Below are 22586 nucleotides of genomic sequence, written 5' to 3' on the forward strand. Positions count from 1 at the left end.
TAGAAAGCTGATCACCTTTCAAGATGAACCTTATTTAATGAAAAGATCAAAAACATCTTAACAGCATCCTTCCACCGTCGCATCTCCATGATGCAATAGCTCAAAGAAAGATATGCAACCATAGTGCAACCAATAAAACATACTCTATTATAAAAACAGATTAAAAACACTTTTAGAGGGTTATTCACAAAGGAGCCAAATGATCCAGCAGTAGCTTTGTTGATAAAGAGACACTGTGGGAATAAGAATGGTGGGCTGTTTTAACTGGAAATGAATGCATGAACGGATGAAGTTTTTTATGTGGGACACTATAATATATTAACTGCCCTAAAAAAATGTTTGTGGATTTCGCACTATTGGTATTTTTTGCACAGTTTGCACAGTACACTTTTGTTGTTGGGATAATTATTTTGGCACGGAACATATTAATATCTGTTTTAAATATTAGATGGTATTTAGGATAACTATTTTATAGATGCACCAGTGTATTTTTAGCGCTGCACTGTTTATATAGAATAATTTGTTGTAAAGGTTTATATTACTTAGTGTCAGCTGCTGCTTTCTAACGTATAAAAGCACAGAAGTGTTAACCTATTATCTTATCTTATCTAAATTTTGTTCCATACACATGATTTTGTTTAAAATATCTAGCCATTCTGCGGGTAATGTCATGTATGTTGACTTCCAATGCTTGGGTATGACCCATCAGGCCGTGAAAAGAACAAAATCTAAGAACTGTCTTCTTGGCATCAGTGAGAGAACCTGGAATTATAGTCAATAATGCTAATTTTGAGGATTTGCTATGCTGTATACATCTGGGGTGATACTTGCTGATTGCTCTTATTCTCATTATTTTGTAAATACAGGAAGATGAGATAAGAAGGCTGTAAAGCAGAATGCATACAATAAAGATATCATGTGTTGTGGAGCACAGGAGGCAACACAAAGGTTTTCAAAGATAGGCCAACTTTCTTGAAGACTAAGAAAACTTGTCTGTCTGCTTTGCTAGTGGCTTGTTATTAGGTGTATAGACCCAAAGATATATGGATCCAATTGCATGTGTAATTACACAGTACAGGTCCAATCCTACTTCAACCTAACCGTTGCAAACATTGCAATGCAAAATGGTAGTTTCTTTAAACAAAAGCTAAATGGGTAACCCAGATGCTAGAATGTTATTTGTTTCTTTTTGCCTTACGGGAGAGGGGTGGATCAACAACTATAGCTATGATATCCTGTAGAACATGAAGAAATCTTAACTTTGATATACTTTTTATATCATACATAATGCCCATATGAAACAGTAGAATGAATCTAAACGTATCGTGATATTTAAAATACATAGAAATAATGCAAATGTTTATGTCAAATTTCAGTGACCTAAGTTCATGCTTGAAATGTCCTGCAATGATTGATCTACTTTGTGATGTCAGGAAACTTATGAAATATGTATTTTATCAGTGTAGAGAAAAACAAGAGTAAATCTGCTGTGGTGCCTTTAATCAATTGCAAATTGCCTGCTCCCACCCAAATTGGAGTTACAATGTGTTTCCAAGGGCACAACTAAATATTATTGATCACAGTGTTGGTGATAATAAATTTACGGTCTGTCATTTTAGATTCATTGATATACTTTTATATAATATAAGTAATTTCATTGATATCCTATACTATTTTGGTTTTATACAGAATAGAACAATATAGCATTATTTGGTTTGTTTTTAAATCCCACTGCCTAATCCTAACTGTTGCCTTCTTTTTCTCTGCTATATCATAACAAACGTTTTAATGTTTCTAAGGCAAGGATAAGATTACTTCAAATCTACTATAAAATGACTGTGGATTTGTTCTTAGCTTATAATAAATGATGTTTCAGGAAATTATAGGGTATTAAGTATATGCTGTTGATTATGCTCTAGAGTGCTGCTCTTAAATCACATTGGTACTTAACCCCTTTGGTATTGTAATATGGAATTAATGTTCCACTTACATGCCATAAATCACACACATCTATTTTAGTCAGAGAATTACAGTTCATTAGAATGAGGAAACAGTGCCTATTATCCACCGGACAAATGCAGGAGAGGGCAGTTTCACAGGAAAATCAGCTATTTTTCTATAATTTCCATTAAAGTGCACCTGTCATGATAAAAATATGATGGCTGCCATTGCTGTGCTGTTTCTGAAAATGATAATTGCCCGACTTTGTCTAGCCTTACTATTTCCGATTTAAAGGAGTTGATTTAGCAAAGGCAAGTAGCCTGTTAACTTATCAAGGGAATTTTCACTTTGCAAGGGAATTTTCACTTTGCAAGGGAATTTCCCTTTAGTTTAGTGAATGAGCAAAGCTCTGCTGACTTTCATAATTTAGTCATAGGCAAGCAAAAATACTGCTTTTTACTTTTTCTTGCATGTAATTGGGTGTTCTTTGCATTTTCACCACATTCACTAAGCTAGGGGAAAATTCTCTTCGAAAGTGAAAATTCCCTTCCTCAGTGAGCGGCCTATTTGCCTTTAGTAAATCAACCCCAAAGAGTCAGAAGAAGCTCATATGAAATGAAAGCCAGAATGGAATGAGACCTGCACATTACTAGAGAGAGTGCTGGGAGCTCTGAATTGGTACTTAAAGGAATGCGTAGCATTTGCCCAGATCAGCTGAGTCACAAGAGCCAAACAATTTGAAGGAATGGATAATCCAGGACCTTCACATTAAAAATGGTGGACTCACAGCAGCCATATAGTCAGCATGTGTTGGAACTATTAGGGAGAGCTACAGTTTTTTATTATTATATTTGACATTTGTTTTTTGAATAACAGGCTTGTTAGCCTCACACATAATATAAATAATGAACATGAATAAAAAGATTCACCCCCACATAGACTTCAACAAGGTTTGTGGCAAAGTTTGAACATCGAACTTCAAGCACAATTTTGCAGATCTGTTTGCAAACTAAACCCAGGCAGATTTGATAATGATTACTGATGGCTTCTGAGGAACACTAGCTCTGTGGTGTCTCTGTTGAGCCGAAGCATATGCCTTCGGCTGGGCTGAGCCGCTATGCCACCTTCGGCTGCTGTACTGGCTATTGTGAATAGCCCGTACAGCAGCCCATTGGTTCGACTGAAGAGAGCCGAAGGATCAGCTCTCTGAAGAGAGGCGAAGGATCAGCCAAAGCTACGGCTGTATCCTTCGGCTCAATAGTGAATAACCCCCTCAGTGTACATTGGTGCTAGGGATGCACCGATACCGATAATAGTATCGATATCGGTACCGATACCGAGTAATGGTCCGATGCCTAGCCCGATACTTTCTGTATCAGGAAGCCAGGCAGCACGTCATTACACGATGCCCGGCTGATTGGCCGGGAAGCCGGCTCCATGCTTCCTTGTCACTTGTGAATCAAGAAGCCGGGCAGCGTGTAATGACGCAGCGCCCAGCTTTCTGATTGGCCGGGAAGCCAGCTTCATGCTCCCTCGTCATCTCATGACGAGGGAGCATGGAGCCGGCTTCCTGGCCAATCAGGAAGCAGGGCGCCGCGTCATTACACGACGCCCGGCTTCCATGATTGGCCGTAGTGACGAGAAGCATGGGATGGCTTCCTTGTTAATCGGGAAGCCGGGTTGCGAGTCTTTACAAGCTGCCCGGATTCCCGGCTACTCAGGAAGCCAGGTGGCGAGTCATTACACGCCGCCTGGCTTCCTGAATGGGACTTCCAGTACTCGGTATTTGGTATCGGTGAGTACAGAAAAAACAATATTAGTACTCGGTACCAAAATACCGGTATCGGTGCATCCCTAATTGGTGCTGTGTTTTTTTTTAAAAAAAAAGCTCTGCAAAGGTGGAAGCTTTAAAATAAATTTCTAGCTTTGTTTACTACTGGTATTTGACACCTGCAAAAACGAACAGCTCTGTGGCTGGGATGTTGGAAGAAAGGTTGGCTTGCGTCTTCTCTGCAGTATGAAGAAGGTGGTACATGGGGGTTATATTTTACACTCAGTACTTAGTTTTATCTTTTTTTCATGTACAATGCCTGTATATTCAAAAGAACTTTATAGAGAACATAATGAAATATTTACAGCCATCTCTGCCCTTGAAAGAGTATAAAATACACACTCATGTGCAAAATTTAGAGACTGCTGTCAAAAATAGCGAGGGTAATGCATGCACAGATTAAGATCTTTCTTTTTGTGCAGATTGCATTGATAAGAACTTGATTATCCCACAGTTACAAGTAGATATTACAAAATAATGATTGAATACTACTGTAAGTGACTAAACAACAGTTATACTGTTTGATAACAATCTATTTAGGCATTTATAAATAATAGGGGCTTGCTACATTAGCATTTCATATAACACGTTTGATAATATAAATATAACTCTTGTATGATAAACGCTTTAAAGTTGGGTTATGTACATGCAAAATTAGCAGACTGTGTGACTGATTCTTCCAATATTGGGATGATTATACCATTGGCAAGAGGTTTGTAATTGAGATTGTTGTCATTAATACTGGACATTAGATATATGGTACACTACACCTTTTAAAGTGTAGTAAAAAGGTATATCTTCCTGCTTCTACTTCACTGTTTCTGTGGATCTGTTCTTCTTTCACCTCTGCTCCTGCTTCTTTATCATTACCACCAGTCATCAGAACACCAGTCATTGGGGGCATATCTGACATGAGGAAGCAAAGCTGTTTTCTTATACCAAGATGGCCACCTCCACAGAGAGGCATAGTGCAGAACAAGGCATGGTAAGTCCGTAATAGGGCAAGATTAGCTCCAGAGAGCCCATGGGTAATATTGGTGACTAGTTGTTTTTGCTTTTCTTTTTGCATTTGGTGAAGGAACAAGAAATATTCATCACTATTGCTATATATGGACATTTTCAGAGTTATGAAAATGTAAAGACTTTACACCTGATCAATTTTTATTCACTGATTATTGCTTTTTTGTATTGCTCATTGTTGTAGCTTGGCACATTTACTGTATATACTCGAGTATAAGCCGAGTTTTTCAGCCCATTTTTTGTGCTGAAAAGTGCCCCCCACAGTTAGAAAGATTCCTTCACTTCCTTTATGGTATAATGGTTGTCCTCAGGACAGGAAGTGAGGAAAAATCTTGCTAACAACACAGACAGAAAAAGTAAAAAGATGAGTGATACACAAGTAAGTTACATTTTTGTTAATAGTTAAGGTACATAATTGCATTTTGAAGATTTCACTCCAGAGTTTAGTGTCACTTTAAGTACGGGAAGGCTAGAACCTCTGTTGGCGTTTTATAGTTGTATGTTTTCCTGGTGCAGATATTTCTTCACTTCTTGTATGGTAAAACATTGTCCCTAGAGTGGAAAGTGAGTGGAAATTTCTGTAAAGGAGCCTCAAATTGGAGCAAAACGTGACAGGGGTTCTAAGTAGAGGTGCACAGAAATAACATTTTGAAACCAAAACCGAAAATAAAAAAATTGTCAGGCCAAAATCAAAAATAATTTTTTTTTCTAGCCTTTTTATTTTTTCATTTAAATATTTAATTTTTATTTATTTTTGAATAAATATTTTTATTTTTTAACTTTACTGTCGGGGCTCTGGGAAATATCAGTCTAAACAGATCCCTGATATTTTCCTTTTAAAATAGAAAAAGAAATTGAGGACACAGAGTCCTCAATCTCTTTTTCTGCAGCCTCTGTTATAAATGAACAGGAATCCTGTTAATTCATAACCTGTGGAGATAGTATGTTTACCATATCCACAATCATGAATGAACAGGAAGTGATATAGAGCACTTCCTGTTTATTCATAATTGGGGACACAGTACACATACTATGTTCTCAATTATTTACAAGCAGTCAGTGATCAGCTGATTGCTGACTCCTTGTACCGCTCTTCACCCTGACTCGCTGTCACAGAAGACTGAGGGGGCAGGGCAGGAGGAGAGCTTGGTCTATTTTGACACCTGACTTCTTCCCCGCACCACCAGCTCGGCCTCCTGTGACAGCTGACAGCTGTCCCTGCCCCCTCACCACTCTTAATCCTGATCTGTCACAGGAGGCTGAGTAGGGCAGGGAGGAGAGCTCAGCCTATTATGAGATTGTGGCTTACAGCGTTTTTGCTCCCCACCCTGCTCAGCCACCTGGACGTTTCTCTCCTCCCCACTGGAAACTGCGTTGTGTCAGGGGGGACACAGAGCATTGCACAGTGGGGAGGAGAGAAATGAGAGATGCACCGCAGTTTTGGCTGAAAGATGGTACTTTCTGCATTTTTCCAAAAGTGCCATTTTCGGCTGATATGTTTCGGCGGCTGAAATCTCAGTGCATCACTAGTTCTAACCCTTTCCCGTTTTATCTAAAATGAAAAAAAAAAATTGTTTTCAGTATAGATACACAGTGATATTGTGAAATCTGTACTGATTAGAAAGTGCTCAGATATCTAGAAATCCGATTTCATCATTGCTGTTAATAATAAGTTACAAAATGAGTTCTTCCAATTTTAAATGCTACAACAAATACTTGGGGCTGCCATTATTCTCACTAGCTTTACAGTATACAGAAATGTAAATTTATCACATACATATAGGTTTGCATATCTACATACCAAAATGGCAGACAGACCATACTACATAAATAACCTGTGTGGTCACAGACAATCCCTGCAGAGTGTCTGCTCCTTACAATACCCCCATGTAGGAAATGGAATTCATAAGAAGAATCAGTTTAGGGATGATGTCATAGACTGTATGGCTGTAAGGCAATGTATCGGGTCTGTAAAATGTTAGCTTAAGCTTGACAACCCATATAGATTTCTAAAGATAAATGGCTCATTATGTGTGACACTTTTGTTCCAAATTTATCATAATAAAAGCTATACATTTTGTCAGTTTGGAGGAATGGCAAATCATTTTAGAAACTAATTTCAACATGTGGTACTCTGGAAACTATTTCTTATCTATCTCTGTAATGTTTTTACACTGTATGTCATGTATGCCAGTTCTATATATCACCATCGGACCATACCAAGCCACAATTTTTTAAAATTATTATTATACAGGATTTATATAGCGCCAACAGTTTGCGCAGAGCTTTACAATATTAGGAAGACATTACAATCACAATACAATTCAAGACAAGATGGTAAGGAGGGCCCTGCCCCTGAGGGCTTACAATCTAAAAGTGAGGGGGAAGCGATACATGAGGATGTAGCTGTGTGGGGATGTATTGTCTGAGAACGTGAAGGTTGAGCGGTTAGGTTGTGGTGGGATAGGCTTCCCTGAAGAGATGAGTCTTAAGGGATCGCCTAAAGGCAGTCAGAGTGGGAGAGAGATGGACAGGTTGGGGTAAAGAGTTCCAGAGGATGGGAGAGACTCTAGTGAAGTCCTGGAGGTAAGCATGGGAGGAGTTGATGAGGGAGCTGGTGTCAGGATCCAGAGCACCCCCAGGTGGTGCTGGAGCCAGGTCCTGCAGTTCCTGTGCTCGCCTGCGGGTGTCTCCAGCAGCCAGGGACTGTAAGGAACCTGCAGCTCCAGTACTCACCTGCGGGTGTGCCCCAGCTGTGACTGATCATCCCATCACCTGGTGCTTCCAGGGAGGGTATTTAGGCCCTACCTGCAGTCAGGAAGCTGGCTCAGTATTGCGTCGCCTGCACTTGACTGATTCCCATAAACCTTAACCCTGCTTCCTGAACCTTGCTTCCTATCTGCAGACCTGTCACCGACCCGGCTTGTTACACGACCACTCTCTTGGATCCTGTTCCTGTACCGTGCTGCTGCCCTCCTGTGAACGACCCGGCTTGTACCTGACCACTCTTCTTTTATCCTGAGGCCTGCCATATATCTGCAGGCCTGTTACCCCTCCTTGTTGCTTCCCCCTGGCTGTAGGTGTGTGTTTGTCCCAACGGTGGGTTTATTACTTCACTGCAAAACCTGTGGGGGGTTGAGGGGGTTTGTAGTTTTGTTGTTGTGTAGCAAATAAACTGTGTGCATAGAACCCTATTCTGTGTGGGCATATTAATTTGGTCATCCTGCGTGGGTACCTGCATGTGGTGTGAGGACGCCTGTGCATGGTACCCTGACAGCTGGAAAGCAGGAGGTCTTGTGAAGAGCGGAGGGGACGGTTAGGGTGATAATTTGAGACAAGGTTTGAGATATAGCTGGGGGCCGAGTTGTGGATGGCTTTGTAAGTCATTGTTAATATTTTGACTTTTATCCTTTATTGGAAGCCAGTGGAGGGATTGTCAGAGGGGGGTTACAGACACTGAGTGGTTGGTTAGGTGAATGAGTCTAGCAGCTGCATTCATGATTTTTATGCTTTACTTTTTTACCTACGACACAGAGATGCCCTCATTCCCTCTCTGATTGGTGGCTTGTCAAGTCTTTGTTTTAATTATGAGCTATTGTACAAATGCAAAAGTGCAATGCTTTAAACAAGATAACTTATTAGACTTTTGTCTTGGTGTTCTGGATTTATCTGGATTGCCCAAAGACTGCAATACCCTTGTGAATGTGTGCACATTTCATCTGATATGCATAAGTATTTCCAAATGGCTAAACTATAAAGGGAGTTTGTTGAATACATTCTAAATCTTTTTGTAAATTATGCAATGTAAGCTATAGAAAGTTGGAAGGTAAGATAACTTTGTAAAGATTAAATAAAGTTTAGAGCATGGCTAATATAGTAAAACAGTGTTCATTAAGGTTTTCTTGTAATCATCAATATGAATACAAAGACTGTTCCTTTCAAGTAATGGGTTGGGTGACGTTTCAGATCACAAAGGAGCATAGAATTATTATTATTATTATTATTATTATACAGGATTTATATAGTGCCAACAGTTTGCACAGCGCTTAGAAACAATAGAATCAATATTAGATATCATTCTCCATTGTAAAAGACATTTAGAAATGAGCTAGCTATCCAAATGGGTCCAAAGAAAATGTCCACTCTATGCTTTTATTTAAATGATGCTGTAGGTTTCAGACTCCTAATTGTATGTGCTATGTGTTATATGTGCCCATGTTGCATGGCAAGACAAGTGTAGATTATTTTCTCTTTATTACATATATGCACTTATGTATGTCAAAGAATGCACACATACCTGTACATTATTGCATATACATATTACCATTGGAACATGTTACTTAAAAAAAATTAAACTAGATCGCACGCAGATAATGAAAAAATCACATGCCATGCATTTTCTTCTCAGGGAAAAGACTGAGTACAAAAGGTTGCTATTAACTGTTAAATACAGGCTGGATCATTGGGAATTGGTCACACTGCCTGCCCAATGAATTGTGCTGTGATTAAATGGGACCACCTTTTACTGAGCTAAAAGGGCAACTTGGTCTTCATGCTCTTTTCTTCCCAATGATGTTTTAAACAGGCTGTCAGTGAAGTCCACATTGTGCTGCATTATGAATGCACTCTATTATGGCAAGTATTGTTCAATGAAAGCTCAATACAGATGTCACAGCTAATCTCCATTTTCACATGACATAAGTAAGTGGAGGTGCATTCATCTTTAAAGTTGGGAAATAAATAAAAATATAAATAATTCCTCATACCAGATTAAGTCATTGAAGGGACGCCATCTCCTATTATGTTTAACCCAATGAAGAGAGTGAATTGAGCAATCTACTCATAAAATGGTATTGAATTAAAAAAACACTGTTATTAGAGGAGTATAGTCTTTATAAGAGAGCTCCACACAGTACTTGTTTGCATCTGTACTAGTGACATGAAAAAAACTCTGCTGCAATTTTAGAAAAACTTGTGAGGTCTCCATGCATGTGACAGTTAGAAACACGTAGAAGAATCATTATATGTGTATGGCCCATTTCTTTTTAAATAAGTCACAACCTAGTAGGCCTGGACTTGGAAAGACTACACTGCTCCCATGACACAATATGAGCTTCCTTTATTCTGCTTTATGTAAGCTCTGCTGTCAGAATGATGTGCTGAAGTGGGTGGGATAAGACGTAACATTTTCCATCTCATGAACGGTATATTAGCTGCTCTCCCATTGTAAGGAAAGAAGACAGAAGTGTCAGATGGATGTGTTTTAGATTCATAATTTAAAAAAAAAATAACCATGCTTTCCCTATGACCAGAGTTTTCCTTTAAACATATTACATTCACGCATTTGCTATTTAAGCATATGGTGGTCTTCAGATGGGAGCTCTTTCAAGTGTGATGAATAACTACAAACGGTTGCAGTTTTCCTCTATTAAGGATAGTGGTCTTCCAAAACAAAAACCCCTCTTCCTGATACTTTATTCAACAGCAACATTATATAGGAAAATTCCTTAGCAGAAAGGGAAAAAAGTACTGACTGATATATTAGGAAACGGATGCTTCTTTCTCATGCATCAATCTTACAGAACACATCCTGAAGTTCCACATAGGTATCATTCCAAGGCGGAAAGCACAAATACTAAGAGGATTCATGTAACAGCAAATGATGTTCTTAAGGTACAGAGCCTGTGCCAGATATTTTATTTGAGGTTGTATACCCAGCAATATTATGCTGGCCAAGAACATTTCACACAAACACAGGAATGCTTTACAAAGTATTTTGCTATTTCATTCCCAATTTCACCACTAAACTCGTACATCCCTTTGATGTCCCAGCCAGCAGATTGATCATACTAGGGGATTGTTGGTGCATGTCAACAGATATTACACCTTCAGGTCATCTATACTTTTAATAAGATTTAATCCAACTTTATTAATTTAGTCTGGGTTCTGGCATTCATGTTATAGCTAGGCATGAGGTTTCTTTTATTTATGTATATCAAAGCAACCTGCTATTATCCCTGTATTGATTGCTTTGCCGGTTTAGTGCATGCTCTTGCTAAATGTTGCTTGGCTTAAAGTCCAAGCATATACTATCCTGTTATAACATCAGCATTGTAATAGGAATACATACTGGAGTTGCTTTTGATAATGTAATCAAAGCTTACTTGAAAAAAAAAAAAAAATTTATGTAGCGAGTGCTGCCTTCCTTCTGCCCATCACTTTCAACAACTTCCTGGATTTGCATGTTCTCCCTGTGCTTGTGTGGGTTTCCTCTGGTTTCTTCCCACACTCCAAAGACATGCTGGTAGGTTAATTGGCTCCTGTCTAAATTGGCCCTTGTGTGTATGCATGTGATATAGGGACCTTAGATGGTAAGCTCCCTGAGGGCAGGGACTGATGTGAATGTGCACTGATGTAAAACGCTGTGAAAATTGTTGTAAATAAATAATGAATTTGCTTTGCATCTCTTTGCCTGCTGCTTGATTCGATGCAATCTTGATTTCTCAAGACTACATATTCCATCATGCATTGCTTCCATCAAGCAATGATAATGTTACATTGTTCACACCTTGAGTTTTACTTTAGAAGGCACACTCTGTGGGAGTTGTGGCACAAGGAAGTATATACACAGAGTTGGATGAAATCATGTTAGTGCATTGAGGAAATACATCATGAGGACATCTTCAATAAGTACATTTACAAACTTCTAGATCAACATGGTTATTAGGAGTTGGATAGGACTTCACAATTCATTATAGAAATACATATCTATGTTTTGTTTTTGACCATAGATACCCTTTAAAATGTACTGCCTCAGTTATTAGTTTAATGCCAACATCTGAATTATTTATGATCCAGGAAATCTATGTTGACCAATAAATTTAACAATACTGATCTAATACTGATTTACCCCAACAATTGTTTTTTTTCAGCAAGAATAGCTAAAAATGACCGCCTTATGGCTAAATATACCAATCATTATGACAAATAACATGTCTCATGGCTTAGAGCAGGGGTGCCCATAAGGTCGATTGCATAGCGATCAGTGGTAGATCACGATGGCCTCTCCTTCCGCCTGTGCTGCTTCTCTGGATCCCCGCTGCTCTCCCCTAGCTGTATGCAGCAGGGATCTGAGAAGTGAAAGAAGCACTGAAGCCCGCGGCGGAGGAGGGAGACACTGTCACAGAACTAAGGCCGAGCAGTGAGGAGAGAGAGAGACGCTCGGCCTCTCTCTCCCCTTCCCGCTCGGCCTTAGTTCTGTGAAAGCGGCTCTGCCCCCCCCGCGGCTGCAGCTCTTCTTTCACTTCTTCTCAGATCCGCCTCTGCCTGGGAGAGCAGCGCAGATCCAGAGGAGAAGCTGAGCCCCCCTGTGCGTGGCGGAGCGGCAGAGGATCGGGACATACCAGTGATATGTCCCGATCCTCTGTGCAGGACAAACACTGGATCGATCAGCTGATCACTCCAGTGTTTGTAAATAACTGGGGACACATAGCACTATGTGTCCCCAGTTATAAATGAACAGGATGTGATTTACATCACATCCTGTTCATTCATGAGTTTCTCAATGGGGAGAAGCACTTCACAACAGAGGCTCCTCCCCATTCAGAAACTGGATGATAGGAAAATATTTTCTGAATGAATGGGAAGCCTCTGCGCTTTCCATTCATTTAGAACAGAGGCTGCAGAAAAAGAGATTGAGGACTTGGTGTCCTCAATTTCTTTTTCTATTTTAAAAGGGAAATATCAGGTGGCTGTTTAGACCCCTAATATTTACCCCAAGAGTAAAAAAATATATTAAAAAAATAAAAATTAGTAAAAAATAAATCCTGGAGGCAGGGCACTGGGTGACATCACACTCCTGTTGGCGCGGGGGGGGAACACACACACACAGTTTTCTTTCTTGCCTCGGGCGCAAAAGGAGCTGGCTACCGCTATGGTCCTGCAGTGCTCGCGCAGCTGTCGGCTGAAAGTGGCAGACGCTGCAGATGGAAAGGGGCGGGACACCTCTCCCCATGTGCTACATCAGCCACACGAGCACAGTGGGAGGACAGGACGCGGGGCCTCTAGGACGCACAAATGTGCCTGGGTTCCGGGTGCAGGCGATCGAACTGTGGGCGAAGGGGAACCCCAAGAGTAAAAAAATATATTAAAAAAATAAAAATTAAATAAATAATAAAAATAAAAAATAGTAAAAAATAAATCCTGGAGGCAGGGCACTGGGTGACATCACACTCCTGTTGGCGCGGGGGGGGAACACACACACACAGTTTTCTTTCTTGCCTCGGGCGCAAAAGGAGCTGGCTACCGCTATGGTCCTGCAGTGCTCGCGCAGCTGTCGGCTGAAAGTGGCAGACGCTGCAGATGGAAAGGGGCGGGACACCTCTCCCCATGTGCTACATCAGCCACACGAGCACAGTGGGAGGACAGGACGCGGGGCCTCTAGGACGCACAAATGTGCCTGGGTTCCGGGTGCAGGCGATCGAACTGTGGGCGAAGGGGCTGCCTGCGGTGCCTGGCTGCGGTGCCATTGACTTCAATGCACCGCCACGCCCCCTCCCACCCCTGAATGCAGGTGTTTTTTTGTTGGTAGATGTCATTGAGCTCATCATTTGAAAAGTAGATCTCCAGACGAAAAATTGTGGGCGCCCCTGGCTTAGAGAAATCAGCCTAAAGATTGTCGTCACATACAGTACATATGTTTTAGGACCTTCGTATTGCACCTTGCTAATGTACATCCCACAGCCCCCTAAAACCAGACCTCAGGCCATGACCGAAGAGAAGGTAAAGTGCCTCCAAACCCATACCACGACTAATCCAACTGACAGCCTTGAGGTAGTGTGAATAGATATTTCACTTTGGAATTATTTGACATTCATCCACTGTTTTCCAATGTTAGAGTTAACATTTAGGGCTTGTTCACATTAGGACACATAGAATTTTCTTTTTACACCATACATGTATGATGGTGTGCTGAAAAATGGAGCCCAATGGGCATAGTGTGAAAAGCCCTAAATGAATACTATTACTCTAAAACACAAGACTAAGTAGTCTATGTTGGCCCAACATGTGCAAACCCAGGCATTACTCAAATGTTTGACCCTCTCCCCAATATTGTATCCCATAGGACAGGGGTGTCAAACTCAATTTAATCGATGGCCGCATCAACATTATGGTTGCCCTCAAAGGGCCTGGAAGACTATATAAATGTATCTAATCTTTATCATAATTGCCTCTGCATTCGATTATCACTGGTTTTAGTAATAACTTAATACCTAGATCTGAAAGTAGAAGTCTAGGAAATAGCATGGTGGGCCGGATTTGGCCCCTGGGCCTTGAGTTTGACACATGTGCCATATGAAATGGTCATTCTGTGCATTGAGGTCACTTTATTTACATAAAACCACCTTGTGTAAATGTTTGAAGATCATAACTGTCAGGAAACATCTTGTATTTATTTTGAAAACACCCCCTCTCGGAAAAATAGACACAAGAAAACAAGTAATATTACAAATTACAGGTTTATTGCAAAGAATACTTGCATTACTATGATAATATAGTAAAATTACCTGTGAAAGCTAAAAATGCAATTACCTGAGATAATTATATATAAAAAAAAAAGAAAAGAAAGTGATTTATGAAAGCCTGTCCCTCCCACAGTGAATACAAATGAAATACTGTACACATGACATATTTTCATCTAAATAACTATTTTAATGTTACATTATAGACAAAAAGCATAAAGTTGCTCACATGACCTTCTTGCAGCCAGTGTTTACAATAACAGAATGTTTAATAAATGAATATGTCTATATCTTCACACATACATATACACTCAAATATTCATAAATTACACACACAAACTCACTTTTATGGACAATATATTTAAATTAATAAAAATATTTTAAAACACAGGGATTTAGAGCAGAATTACAAAGTCCTTTTTTTCGTCTGTTTAATTTACATGGTTTAAAAATAAATGCCCGTTCAGAACGTATCCAAGCAGTCCGCATTAACTATACAATGTAGCTGGTGAGATCCAACAAATATGACGTCACGTCGATGATTTGGTCTAGAATACCTGCCCTGGCCACTCTGCGAATGTTTCTGTCCACCTGCTCACACTGTGAGCCCAGGTATCCTTTTTTACATAAACACTTGTTTGGCCTTACACAGACACCTCCATGTCGACATGCTGGTTCACATTTTGCTGTTGAAAATAAAAGAAATACATAGTCACTGAATGAAATTTATAGAAACATGAGGCCTTTAAAGGGGAGAAAAATGTGATATGAAAATCAAAACATTTGATCCATTCTTTACACTCTCTGCCCTCTTCTATGAGCTTCATGTTGAACAGAGCACCACCGATGCAACATATGGTTTGTTGAAAGTGCCTCGCAAACATTCTACTAATTTTTAATAAGTGCATTGGTGAAAAGCAGGGCTGTGATTAGGGACCCGATCCATTTTACTGCCTGAAAATAAAAAAAAAACTCATTAGGGGGTACAGGTGGTGCAGTGGGCGGCTCTTTAATTAGGCAAATTAGGCGGCCGCCTTAGGCCTCGCGCTCCCGGCCGCCTAGTTTGCCCTGTCGGAACGGCAGCCAGGTACCGTTGTGAGCTCAGGGCTGAGAGCTCATCCGTTTCCTCGATCGTCGGTGTGGACCATCGACTCGGTCTTCTGGACGGAGCTCCGCCCACCAGCCAATGAGAATAGACCTCACCCCTCTAATCCACCGCACTAGGATCTCTGGCTGGGAGGGCGGAGTTTAACTTCAAAAGCTGACATCGTCCTGCACGCTCCTGCCAGCCAGTTTCCCCCTGCAAGATGCGGCCACCACAGCACAGGAGTGGCAGGCTGGAGAGGCCTATGGTGAGCCCTGTAGAAAGCAGGTGAGAGCCCTGTGGAGAGCGCTGGTTTAACCAGAGCTCTGTGGGGTCTCACCAGGGCTCTGTGGGGGTCTAACCAGGCTCGTGAAACCCCACATAGCCATGGTGAGACCCCATGGAGCCCTGGTGAGACCCTACGGAGCCCTGGTGCTGGTGAGACCCTACGGAGCCCTAGTGCTGGTGAGACCCCACAGAGTACTGGGGAGACCCTACAGAGCGTTTGTTTAACCAGGGCTCTGTGGGGGTCTTATCAGTGCTCTGAGGAGTCTCACCAGGACTCTGTGGGTCTAACAAGGGGTGAGACCCCATGGAGCCCTGGTGAGATCCTACGGAGCCCTGGTGCTGGTGAGACCCTACGGAGCCCTAGTGCTGGTGAGACCCCACAGAGTACTGGGGAGACCCTACAGAGCGTTTGTTTAACCAGGGCTCTGTGGGGGTCTTATCAGTGCTCTGAGGAGTCTCACCAGGACTCTGTGGGTCTAACAAGGGGTGAGACCCCATGGAGCCCTGGTGAGATCCTACGGAGCCCTGGTGCTGGTGAGACCCTACGGAGCCCTAGTGCTGGTGAGACCCCACGGAGTACTGGGGAGACCCTACAGAGCGTTTGTTTAACCAGGGCTCTGTGGGGGATTTATCAGTGCTCTGAGGGGTCTCACCAGGGCTCTGAGGGGTCTAACCAGGCTTGTGAAACCCCACATAGCCATGGGGAGACCCCATGGAGCCCTGGTGAGCCCCTACGGAGCCCTGGTGCTGGTGAGACCCTACGGAGCCCTAGTGCTGGTGAGACCCCACGGAGTACTGGGGAGACCCTACAGAGCGTTTGTTTAACCAGGGCTCTGTGGGGTCTCACCAGGGCTCTGAGGGGTCTAACCAGGCTTGTGAAACCCCACATAGCCATGGGGAGACCCCATGGAGCCCTGGTGAGCCCCTACGGAGCCCAGGTGCTGGTGAGACCCCATGGAGCCCTTGGTTTAACCAGGGCTCTGTGGGGTCTCACCAGGGCTCTGAGGGGTCTAACCAGGGCTCTGAGGGGTCTAACCAGGCTTGTGAAACCCCACATAGCCATGGGGAGACCCCATGGAGCCCTGGTGAGCCCCTACGGAGCCCAGGTGCTGGTGAGACCCCATGGAGCCCTTGGTTTAACCAGGGCTCTGTGGGGTCTCATCAGTGCTTTGGGGGGTCTCACCAGGGCTCCGTGGGTCTAACAAGGCTGGTTAGACCTCAAAGCACCCTGCTACCCTGGTGAGGCCCCCTCAGAGCCCACAGAGCCCTGGTTTAACCAGGGCTCTCACCAGGGCCCTGAGGGGTCTAACCAGGCTGGTGAGACCACATATAGCCATGGTGAGACCCTAGAGAGCCCTGGTGAGACCCTACAGAGACCTGGTGCTGGTGAAAACCCATCTCACCCTAGTGAGACCAGACAGAGCCCTGGTGAGACCCCACAGAGCCCTGGTTCAACAAGGGCACTGTGGAGTCTCACCAGGGCTCTAACCAGGGTGGTGAGACCCCACTTAGCCCAGGCGAGATCCTACAGAGTCCAGGCGAGACCCTACAGAGCCCAGGCGAGACCCTACAGAGCCCTGGTGAGACCCTGCGGAGCCTTGGTTTACTCAGGGCTCTTTGGTGTCTCACCAGGGCTCTGTAGGGTCTACCCATGCTGGTGAGACCAGACAGAGCCCAGGTGAGACCTACAGACCCCTGGTTTAAACAGGGCTCTGTAGGTCACACCTGGGCTCTGTGGGGTTTCACCAGTCCCCACAGAGCCCTGGTGAGACCCCACAGAGCCCTGGTTAAATCAGGGCTTTGTAGGGTCTCACCAGGGTTCTGTGGGGTTTCACCAGGACTGGTGAGACCCCGCAGAGCCCTGGTGAGACCCCACAGAGACCTAGTTTAACCAGGGGTCTGTGGGGTCTCACCAGGGCTCTGAGGGGTCTATCCAGGCTGGTGAGACCCCCACAGAGCCCTGGTTAAACCCTACAGAGCCCTGGTTTATTCAGGGCTCTGTGGGGTCTCACCAGGACTATTTGGGGGTCTCACTAGGGCTCTGTGGGGTCTCACCAGCCTGGTTAAACCCCACAGAGCCCTGGTGGGACCCCGCAGAGCCCTGGTGGGATCCCACAGGCCTGAGTGGGGCCTCATGTTTAGGTTTCGCCTAAGGCCTCGCAAACTCTAGAGCCGCCTCTGAGGTGGTGCTGGTGGAGAGTGATGCTGCCCCCCAACATAACCCTCATTATAGGGAAGGCCATGGCTGTGAGCCAATCAGCTACACAAATAGTATTTATTATCCATGTTATTTCTTTATTTCTTTGTGTTATACAGGATACTAAACCAGTGAAAGGTCATACAGCAGTCATGTTGCCATAATGAAGATTCTACTGTCAGTTGTAAAAGAATGTACACCATTGAGTGATGAGTGAAATAATGGGCTAACTGCTGGCCACCAGCAGATTGATGGTTTGGTCCATCTAGCCTTGATTGTAATTTATGGCTGTATAGAGTTATCTAAAGCTAAAGATGCAATCATATAATGACAACTCTCTATATGAACATTATATAGTCAGCTAGAGACAGTGGTTTGCCCTTAACCTGCTTATATATTTGTACCAGCAAAATAAACTTTGGTGTTTGTACATATGTTTAGCAAAATAATATGTACAGAAATGAATGTTAAATACAAAGTTTATTTTGTCATTGCCTAACCTTACAATTTCAGGTTTGTGGAGGAATGTCATCTGGTGTTATTGTCTGTATGTTAAAGTTGTAAATAAATAGATATTTAGGGCACTAGACATGCTGCTGCCTTACCTTCGCCCAGTTGTGGAGTGCTTTCACTGATTTAGAATGCTGGTGTGGGGGATGGTACAGTATAAGCGCAGCAACCTTTTTTATACATAGACTATGTTGGGGCCCCAACTATTTATCTTATCTCCTATGGCACCAACTGTGAATCTGCTAGTTGAGAAAAATGGCTCTCCTAGTATAATGAATAGAACATCTAACAATCTAGGCACCCACAAAATATCTATGAGACCCAGTCTGGGGTCTATTCATGCAGGCTGTTAAAGGCTAAGTTTACTTTTCTAACCAAGTTTCATGTTACACCCATAGTTAGGGTGTAACATGAAACATGGTTACATTCCCAACCCCTCACCTGCCCCCCCCCCCCACTTACCTGAATTGTGGGATTCCTCTCCCCCAGACTGATGTCACTATTTAAATTTGGCGCAGTTGTGTGTGGCTCTGTCGGCACAGGTATGACATCCATTTTTAGATCCATTCACAGGATCTGTGAATGGAGAGACTAAAGTCCCATCTGTCACTGTTCTCAATGGAGAACAAGCACAGTGACGTCACTGCACTTGCAGTCCTTTCATACTTCTTTGCATCCTGTAATTAAAAGTCTGTACCTCAATATGGACAGGGGTGGGAGGAAGAGTCTGCATGCGTCTAAGCATTGCATCTGCAAACCACTGATCGCAGTTGCAATCATTTGCAGGCTCAAATGCAAAAAAAATAATACATGCACATTTTTAATATATGTGCATTTATTATGTAATGCAAAAGCTGGTCTATGCCTTTAAAGTCAGGGTGATTTTGTAAGAAGTCCATCATAGCTATGTTTGGGGCAGAAGAAATAATTAAAGCGTTGTCCCTTAATACTTATTTAGAAATGATTCATTATTCATGTTATTAATGTAATTTGGTGCAAGAGTAAATATAGTGTTTTTTTTGAGAGAGCAGCACATAAAGCAAAGATTATGTGCAAAGTGCAGTTAGTTGATCAACCAATAAGTTTTCTATTTATTACAGTCATTGGCTAAAGATTTCTGGATGGCTGTTATCTGTTACGGTGCTCTGTATGGCCTTACTTAATATTATAAAATATGTATCCCAGTCTCAATTATGATATGTATATATCCCACCATGAGTAGTCAGAAATGTGTTTTCACTGGTCTGGCAAAGCTGAACAGCTAAATGGATAAATCTGATTAGTTGCTGTTGATAACTATACTTTTGTATGGAGTTGTAGAGGACCGGCCTGTTTCTTTTTAATGTAATCACAGCATAAATCATTTTTGTTTTGTATTTTCTGAGTATTACACTAAAACATAGATCACTGACATAACTCTAAACAAGGCATATTATCAGATTAGCAGAAATCTAGGTGCTGTTGAGTAAATCAGCAGAAGAAAATTCCCATCATGGTACAGAGACAGCAGTATGGCTCATATGTCATATGGTATGGAAAATGTCATTACACAGAGACATTGGGCTTTTTCCAGCATTGATCTACCACAATAAAATTACAGCTACAAAAGTATCAAGGTCCCAAATTATATATTCTGAGGCACCCGGAAACATATAGAACATTTACGTCACATTGCTTGGTTAATGTCACTAAATCCCTGTAATCCTTTTCTCTCAAGTTACATGAATCTGAGTATAGTTCAGAGTATTTCTCTGTGGTGATGATGACAAATTAATGGAAAACACATAGTAAAAGCATGGTATTCATAAGAGAAAGATTACTAACCCATCCGACAGAACTCTCCTTCCCATCCTTGATTGCAACAGCATTTTCCAGTGGGTGTACAATGGCCGTTTTTACATTGACGGGAGCATTCCGAGGACAGCGGCTGTGGTGGAAGCACAGGCCTCTTGCATTCTTCAGGCATTGCTGCCCTAAAAAAACAACAAAAACAAAAAATTACAAATGTTAACATTCATTAAGTATACCACTTATCAATATGTAAAAGGTACCCTTACAAAAGTAAGACTGAAGAAAGAAGCCCTTCCATGACTGCCCATCTGCATGCTAGAGAATATATTCAGCAGTCCAGATGAAACTTTTCTTTTGTTATGGATAGAGTAGGGAATGGGTATAACCTCTATCGGGTTTTAATTTGGTTTGTGGTCTTGTTGGGGGATTTTCTCCTCTTTTCTGGGAATGAGGGTAAATCTCCTAATTAGGGCCGCAGGCAGTAATAAAATCTAATAGAGGATCTGACTAGATTTATTATACAAAATTCAAGATGTAGTAGGTGCTGGATAAATTCCCTTTAAGAAATAGCTGAAACGATGAATATGTTTTAAAAAAGACCTGAACTGGAAAAGTGAAGATCTGCTGTTATAGGGAACATTTAGAAAAGTTTCTTGTGCCTAAGCATTATACCCTGAAACATCTTTGTCTTGAATTTGTCCTGAAAAATAGCAGTGCACTCTGGTATGTGATGGTGCCAAGGCACTCCTGTTTCTACAGTTTCATATCTGTATATTAGCATTGTGAAATCTAAGGCAGTGCTGCCTCTGATTGCTAGTCTCATCAGATTGGTGATGTTAATACTATGCTGCTCACTTTTCTCGTTGCTGAAGGCTGACTTGAGGAAGCAAAGCTCTGCCTCTACCAAGATGGTCACCTCCACACAGAAACATTGCAGAACAAGGCATGGTAAGTCAGTAATTGGAAAGAATCAGCTGCAAGAAGATCACAGGGGATATTTTGCCTATATTATTCCTGGAGCACAGGTTCAGTATGTAGCAGTGCAGTATGTAAACTCTCTATAACATCTGACATTGTTGGTATAGTCATTTTCTTTGGGGCAAGTGACGGGTTAAAGCAAAACATTAAGGCCAAATTTGTCAAAAGACAGGGTTAAAGTTGGTCAATAGCCTAACATTTCTATGCAACAATGTTAATAAATTAATGTTGAACACACACAATTCATTTAACTGGGAAACCTGTGAACAATGTGGGATTCAGCTAGTTTTACTGCATCTGCATGTCCCTTCTTTTCAATGTTTATCCTTTTATTAAGTGTTTTACATACAGGATTATATTTTATTTTAATAAAAAAATAGTAGAAGAATATTCATAGTTAGAAATTGTTCATATCTCTCTCTCTATAAATATGCAGAATTTCCTGCACTACCTGCATTGCCTTAAAGTGGAACTACAACCTCCTATCCAGCTAGTGAAGGTGCCATCTTAGCCTATATTTGGATTGCAGTTGCCATTATGCAATTTGCCTTTATGCTGTACATGTGATCAGCTATGATACTTGCCATATGAGGCCTTGAAAACCTCAGATGGGAGCTGAAATAAGCACACTGGCAACCTTGACAGTTGGCATGCCTTGCAAGCAACTCTTTTGGGAGACATTAAAATGGTGGGTAACGTTTCCATTCATTTTGAATTGGGTGCCAAGGTACGACAATGGAATGAAGCCAAAACAGTGTGGGTTTAAATAAAAGGCTTTTGAAAAGTATTATCTATTCTAAACGAATTTGGATCTCACTCAGGTTATAAAATAAATGTAACTAAAAGTGAAATTCTGTCCCTATCCCGTGCACCTTCCTTGGGTCTCCCAGAAGTGGCAAGATACGGCCTGCAAGTAGCACACGGTCATATCACCTACCTGGGCATCAAGATGGGCAGGTTGCCTTCCTCATTATATACTTTAAACTATAAACCTAGGCAAAATATGTCTTTGGTTACTCATGGTATTATGGTTAAACATCTTTTGTTTACTCCTCGATACAGGATGAGATTTAATGTTTTGAAGAGCAATCCCCCAAATCAGGTTACCTGTACCACTTTAGTTATCATTCAGGCAATTGAATTATATAAACATAGCATCCATATAATTACAGAAATATGTTGACAATGGATAACGTTGTTGAAATAGCCTTTTTATTTTGTACAAAGTTGACCATTAGTACAGATTTCAGTAGAAATGTAAAGTTTGCCACAAGGACTGAATGTGTTCTTCTTCAGACTCCAGCCCTAAGCGAATGCTCATTAGTACTACGTCCTAGCAAGCAGAAAACCTCTATTTGCTCCCAGGTGCAAGCAATTAAAACACATAATAAATCCAGTGACAGTAAAGCAATGAAAAGTGCCAAT

At 41.8% G+C, this 22586-nt stretch overlaps 1 protein-coding gene across 1 annotated transcript in view; it reads right to left on the bottom strand.

Moving 5' to 3' along the window:
* Positions 1-14447: 14447 nt before the first annotated feature.
* The window catches only part of HHIP (hedgehog interacting protein), a 106138-nt gene continuing 97999 nt past the window's right edge, over positions 14448-22586 (bottom strand). The window contains exons 12-13 of the mRNA XM_018552981.1: positions 20217-20365; positions 14448-14999 (exon numbers count right to left, since the gene is read on the bottom strand). Of these exons, the coding sequence (XP_018408483.1) occupies positions 14806-14999; positions 20217-20365 (343 nt within the window). The 3' untranslated portion in view covers positions 14448-14805. The remainder of the gene's footprint in view (positions 15000-20216; positions 20366-22586) is intronic.

This window comes from Nanorana parkeri, unplaced genomic scaffold (assembly GCF_000935625.1).
Source record: "Nanorana parkeri isolate BGI_ZX_2015 unplaced genomic scaffold, ASM93562v1 scaffold104, whole genome shotgun sequence".
Lineage (NCBI taxonomy): Eukaryota > Metazoa > Chordata > Amphibia > Anura > Dicroglossidae > Nanorana > Nanorana parkeri.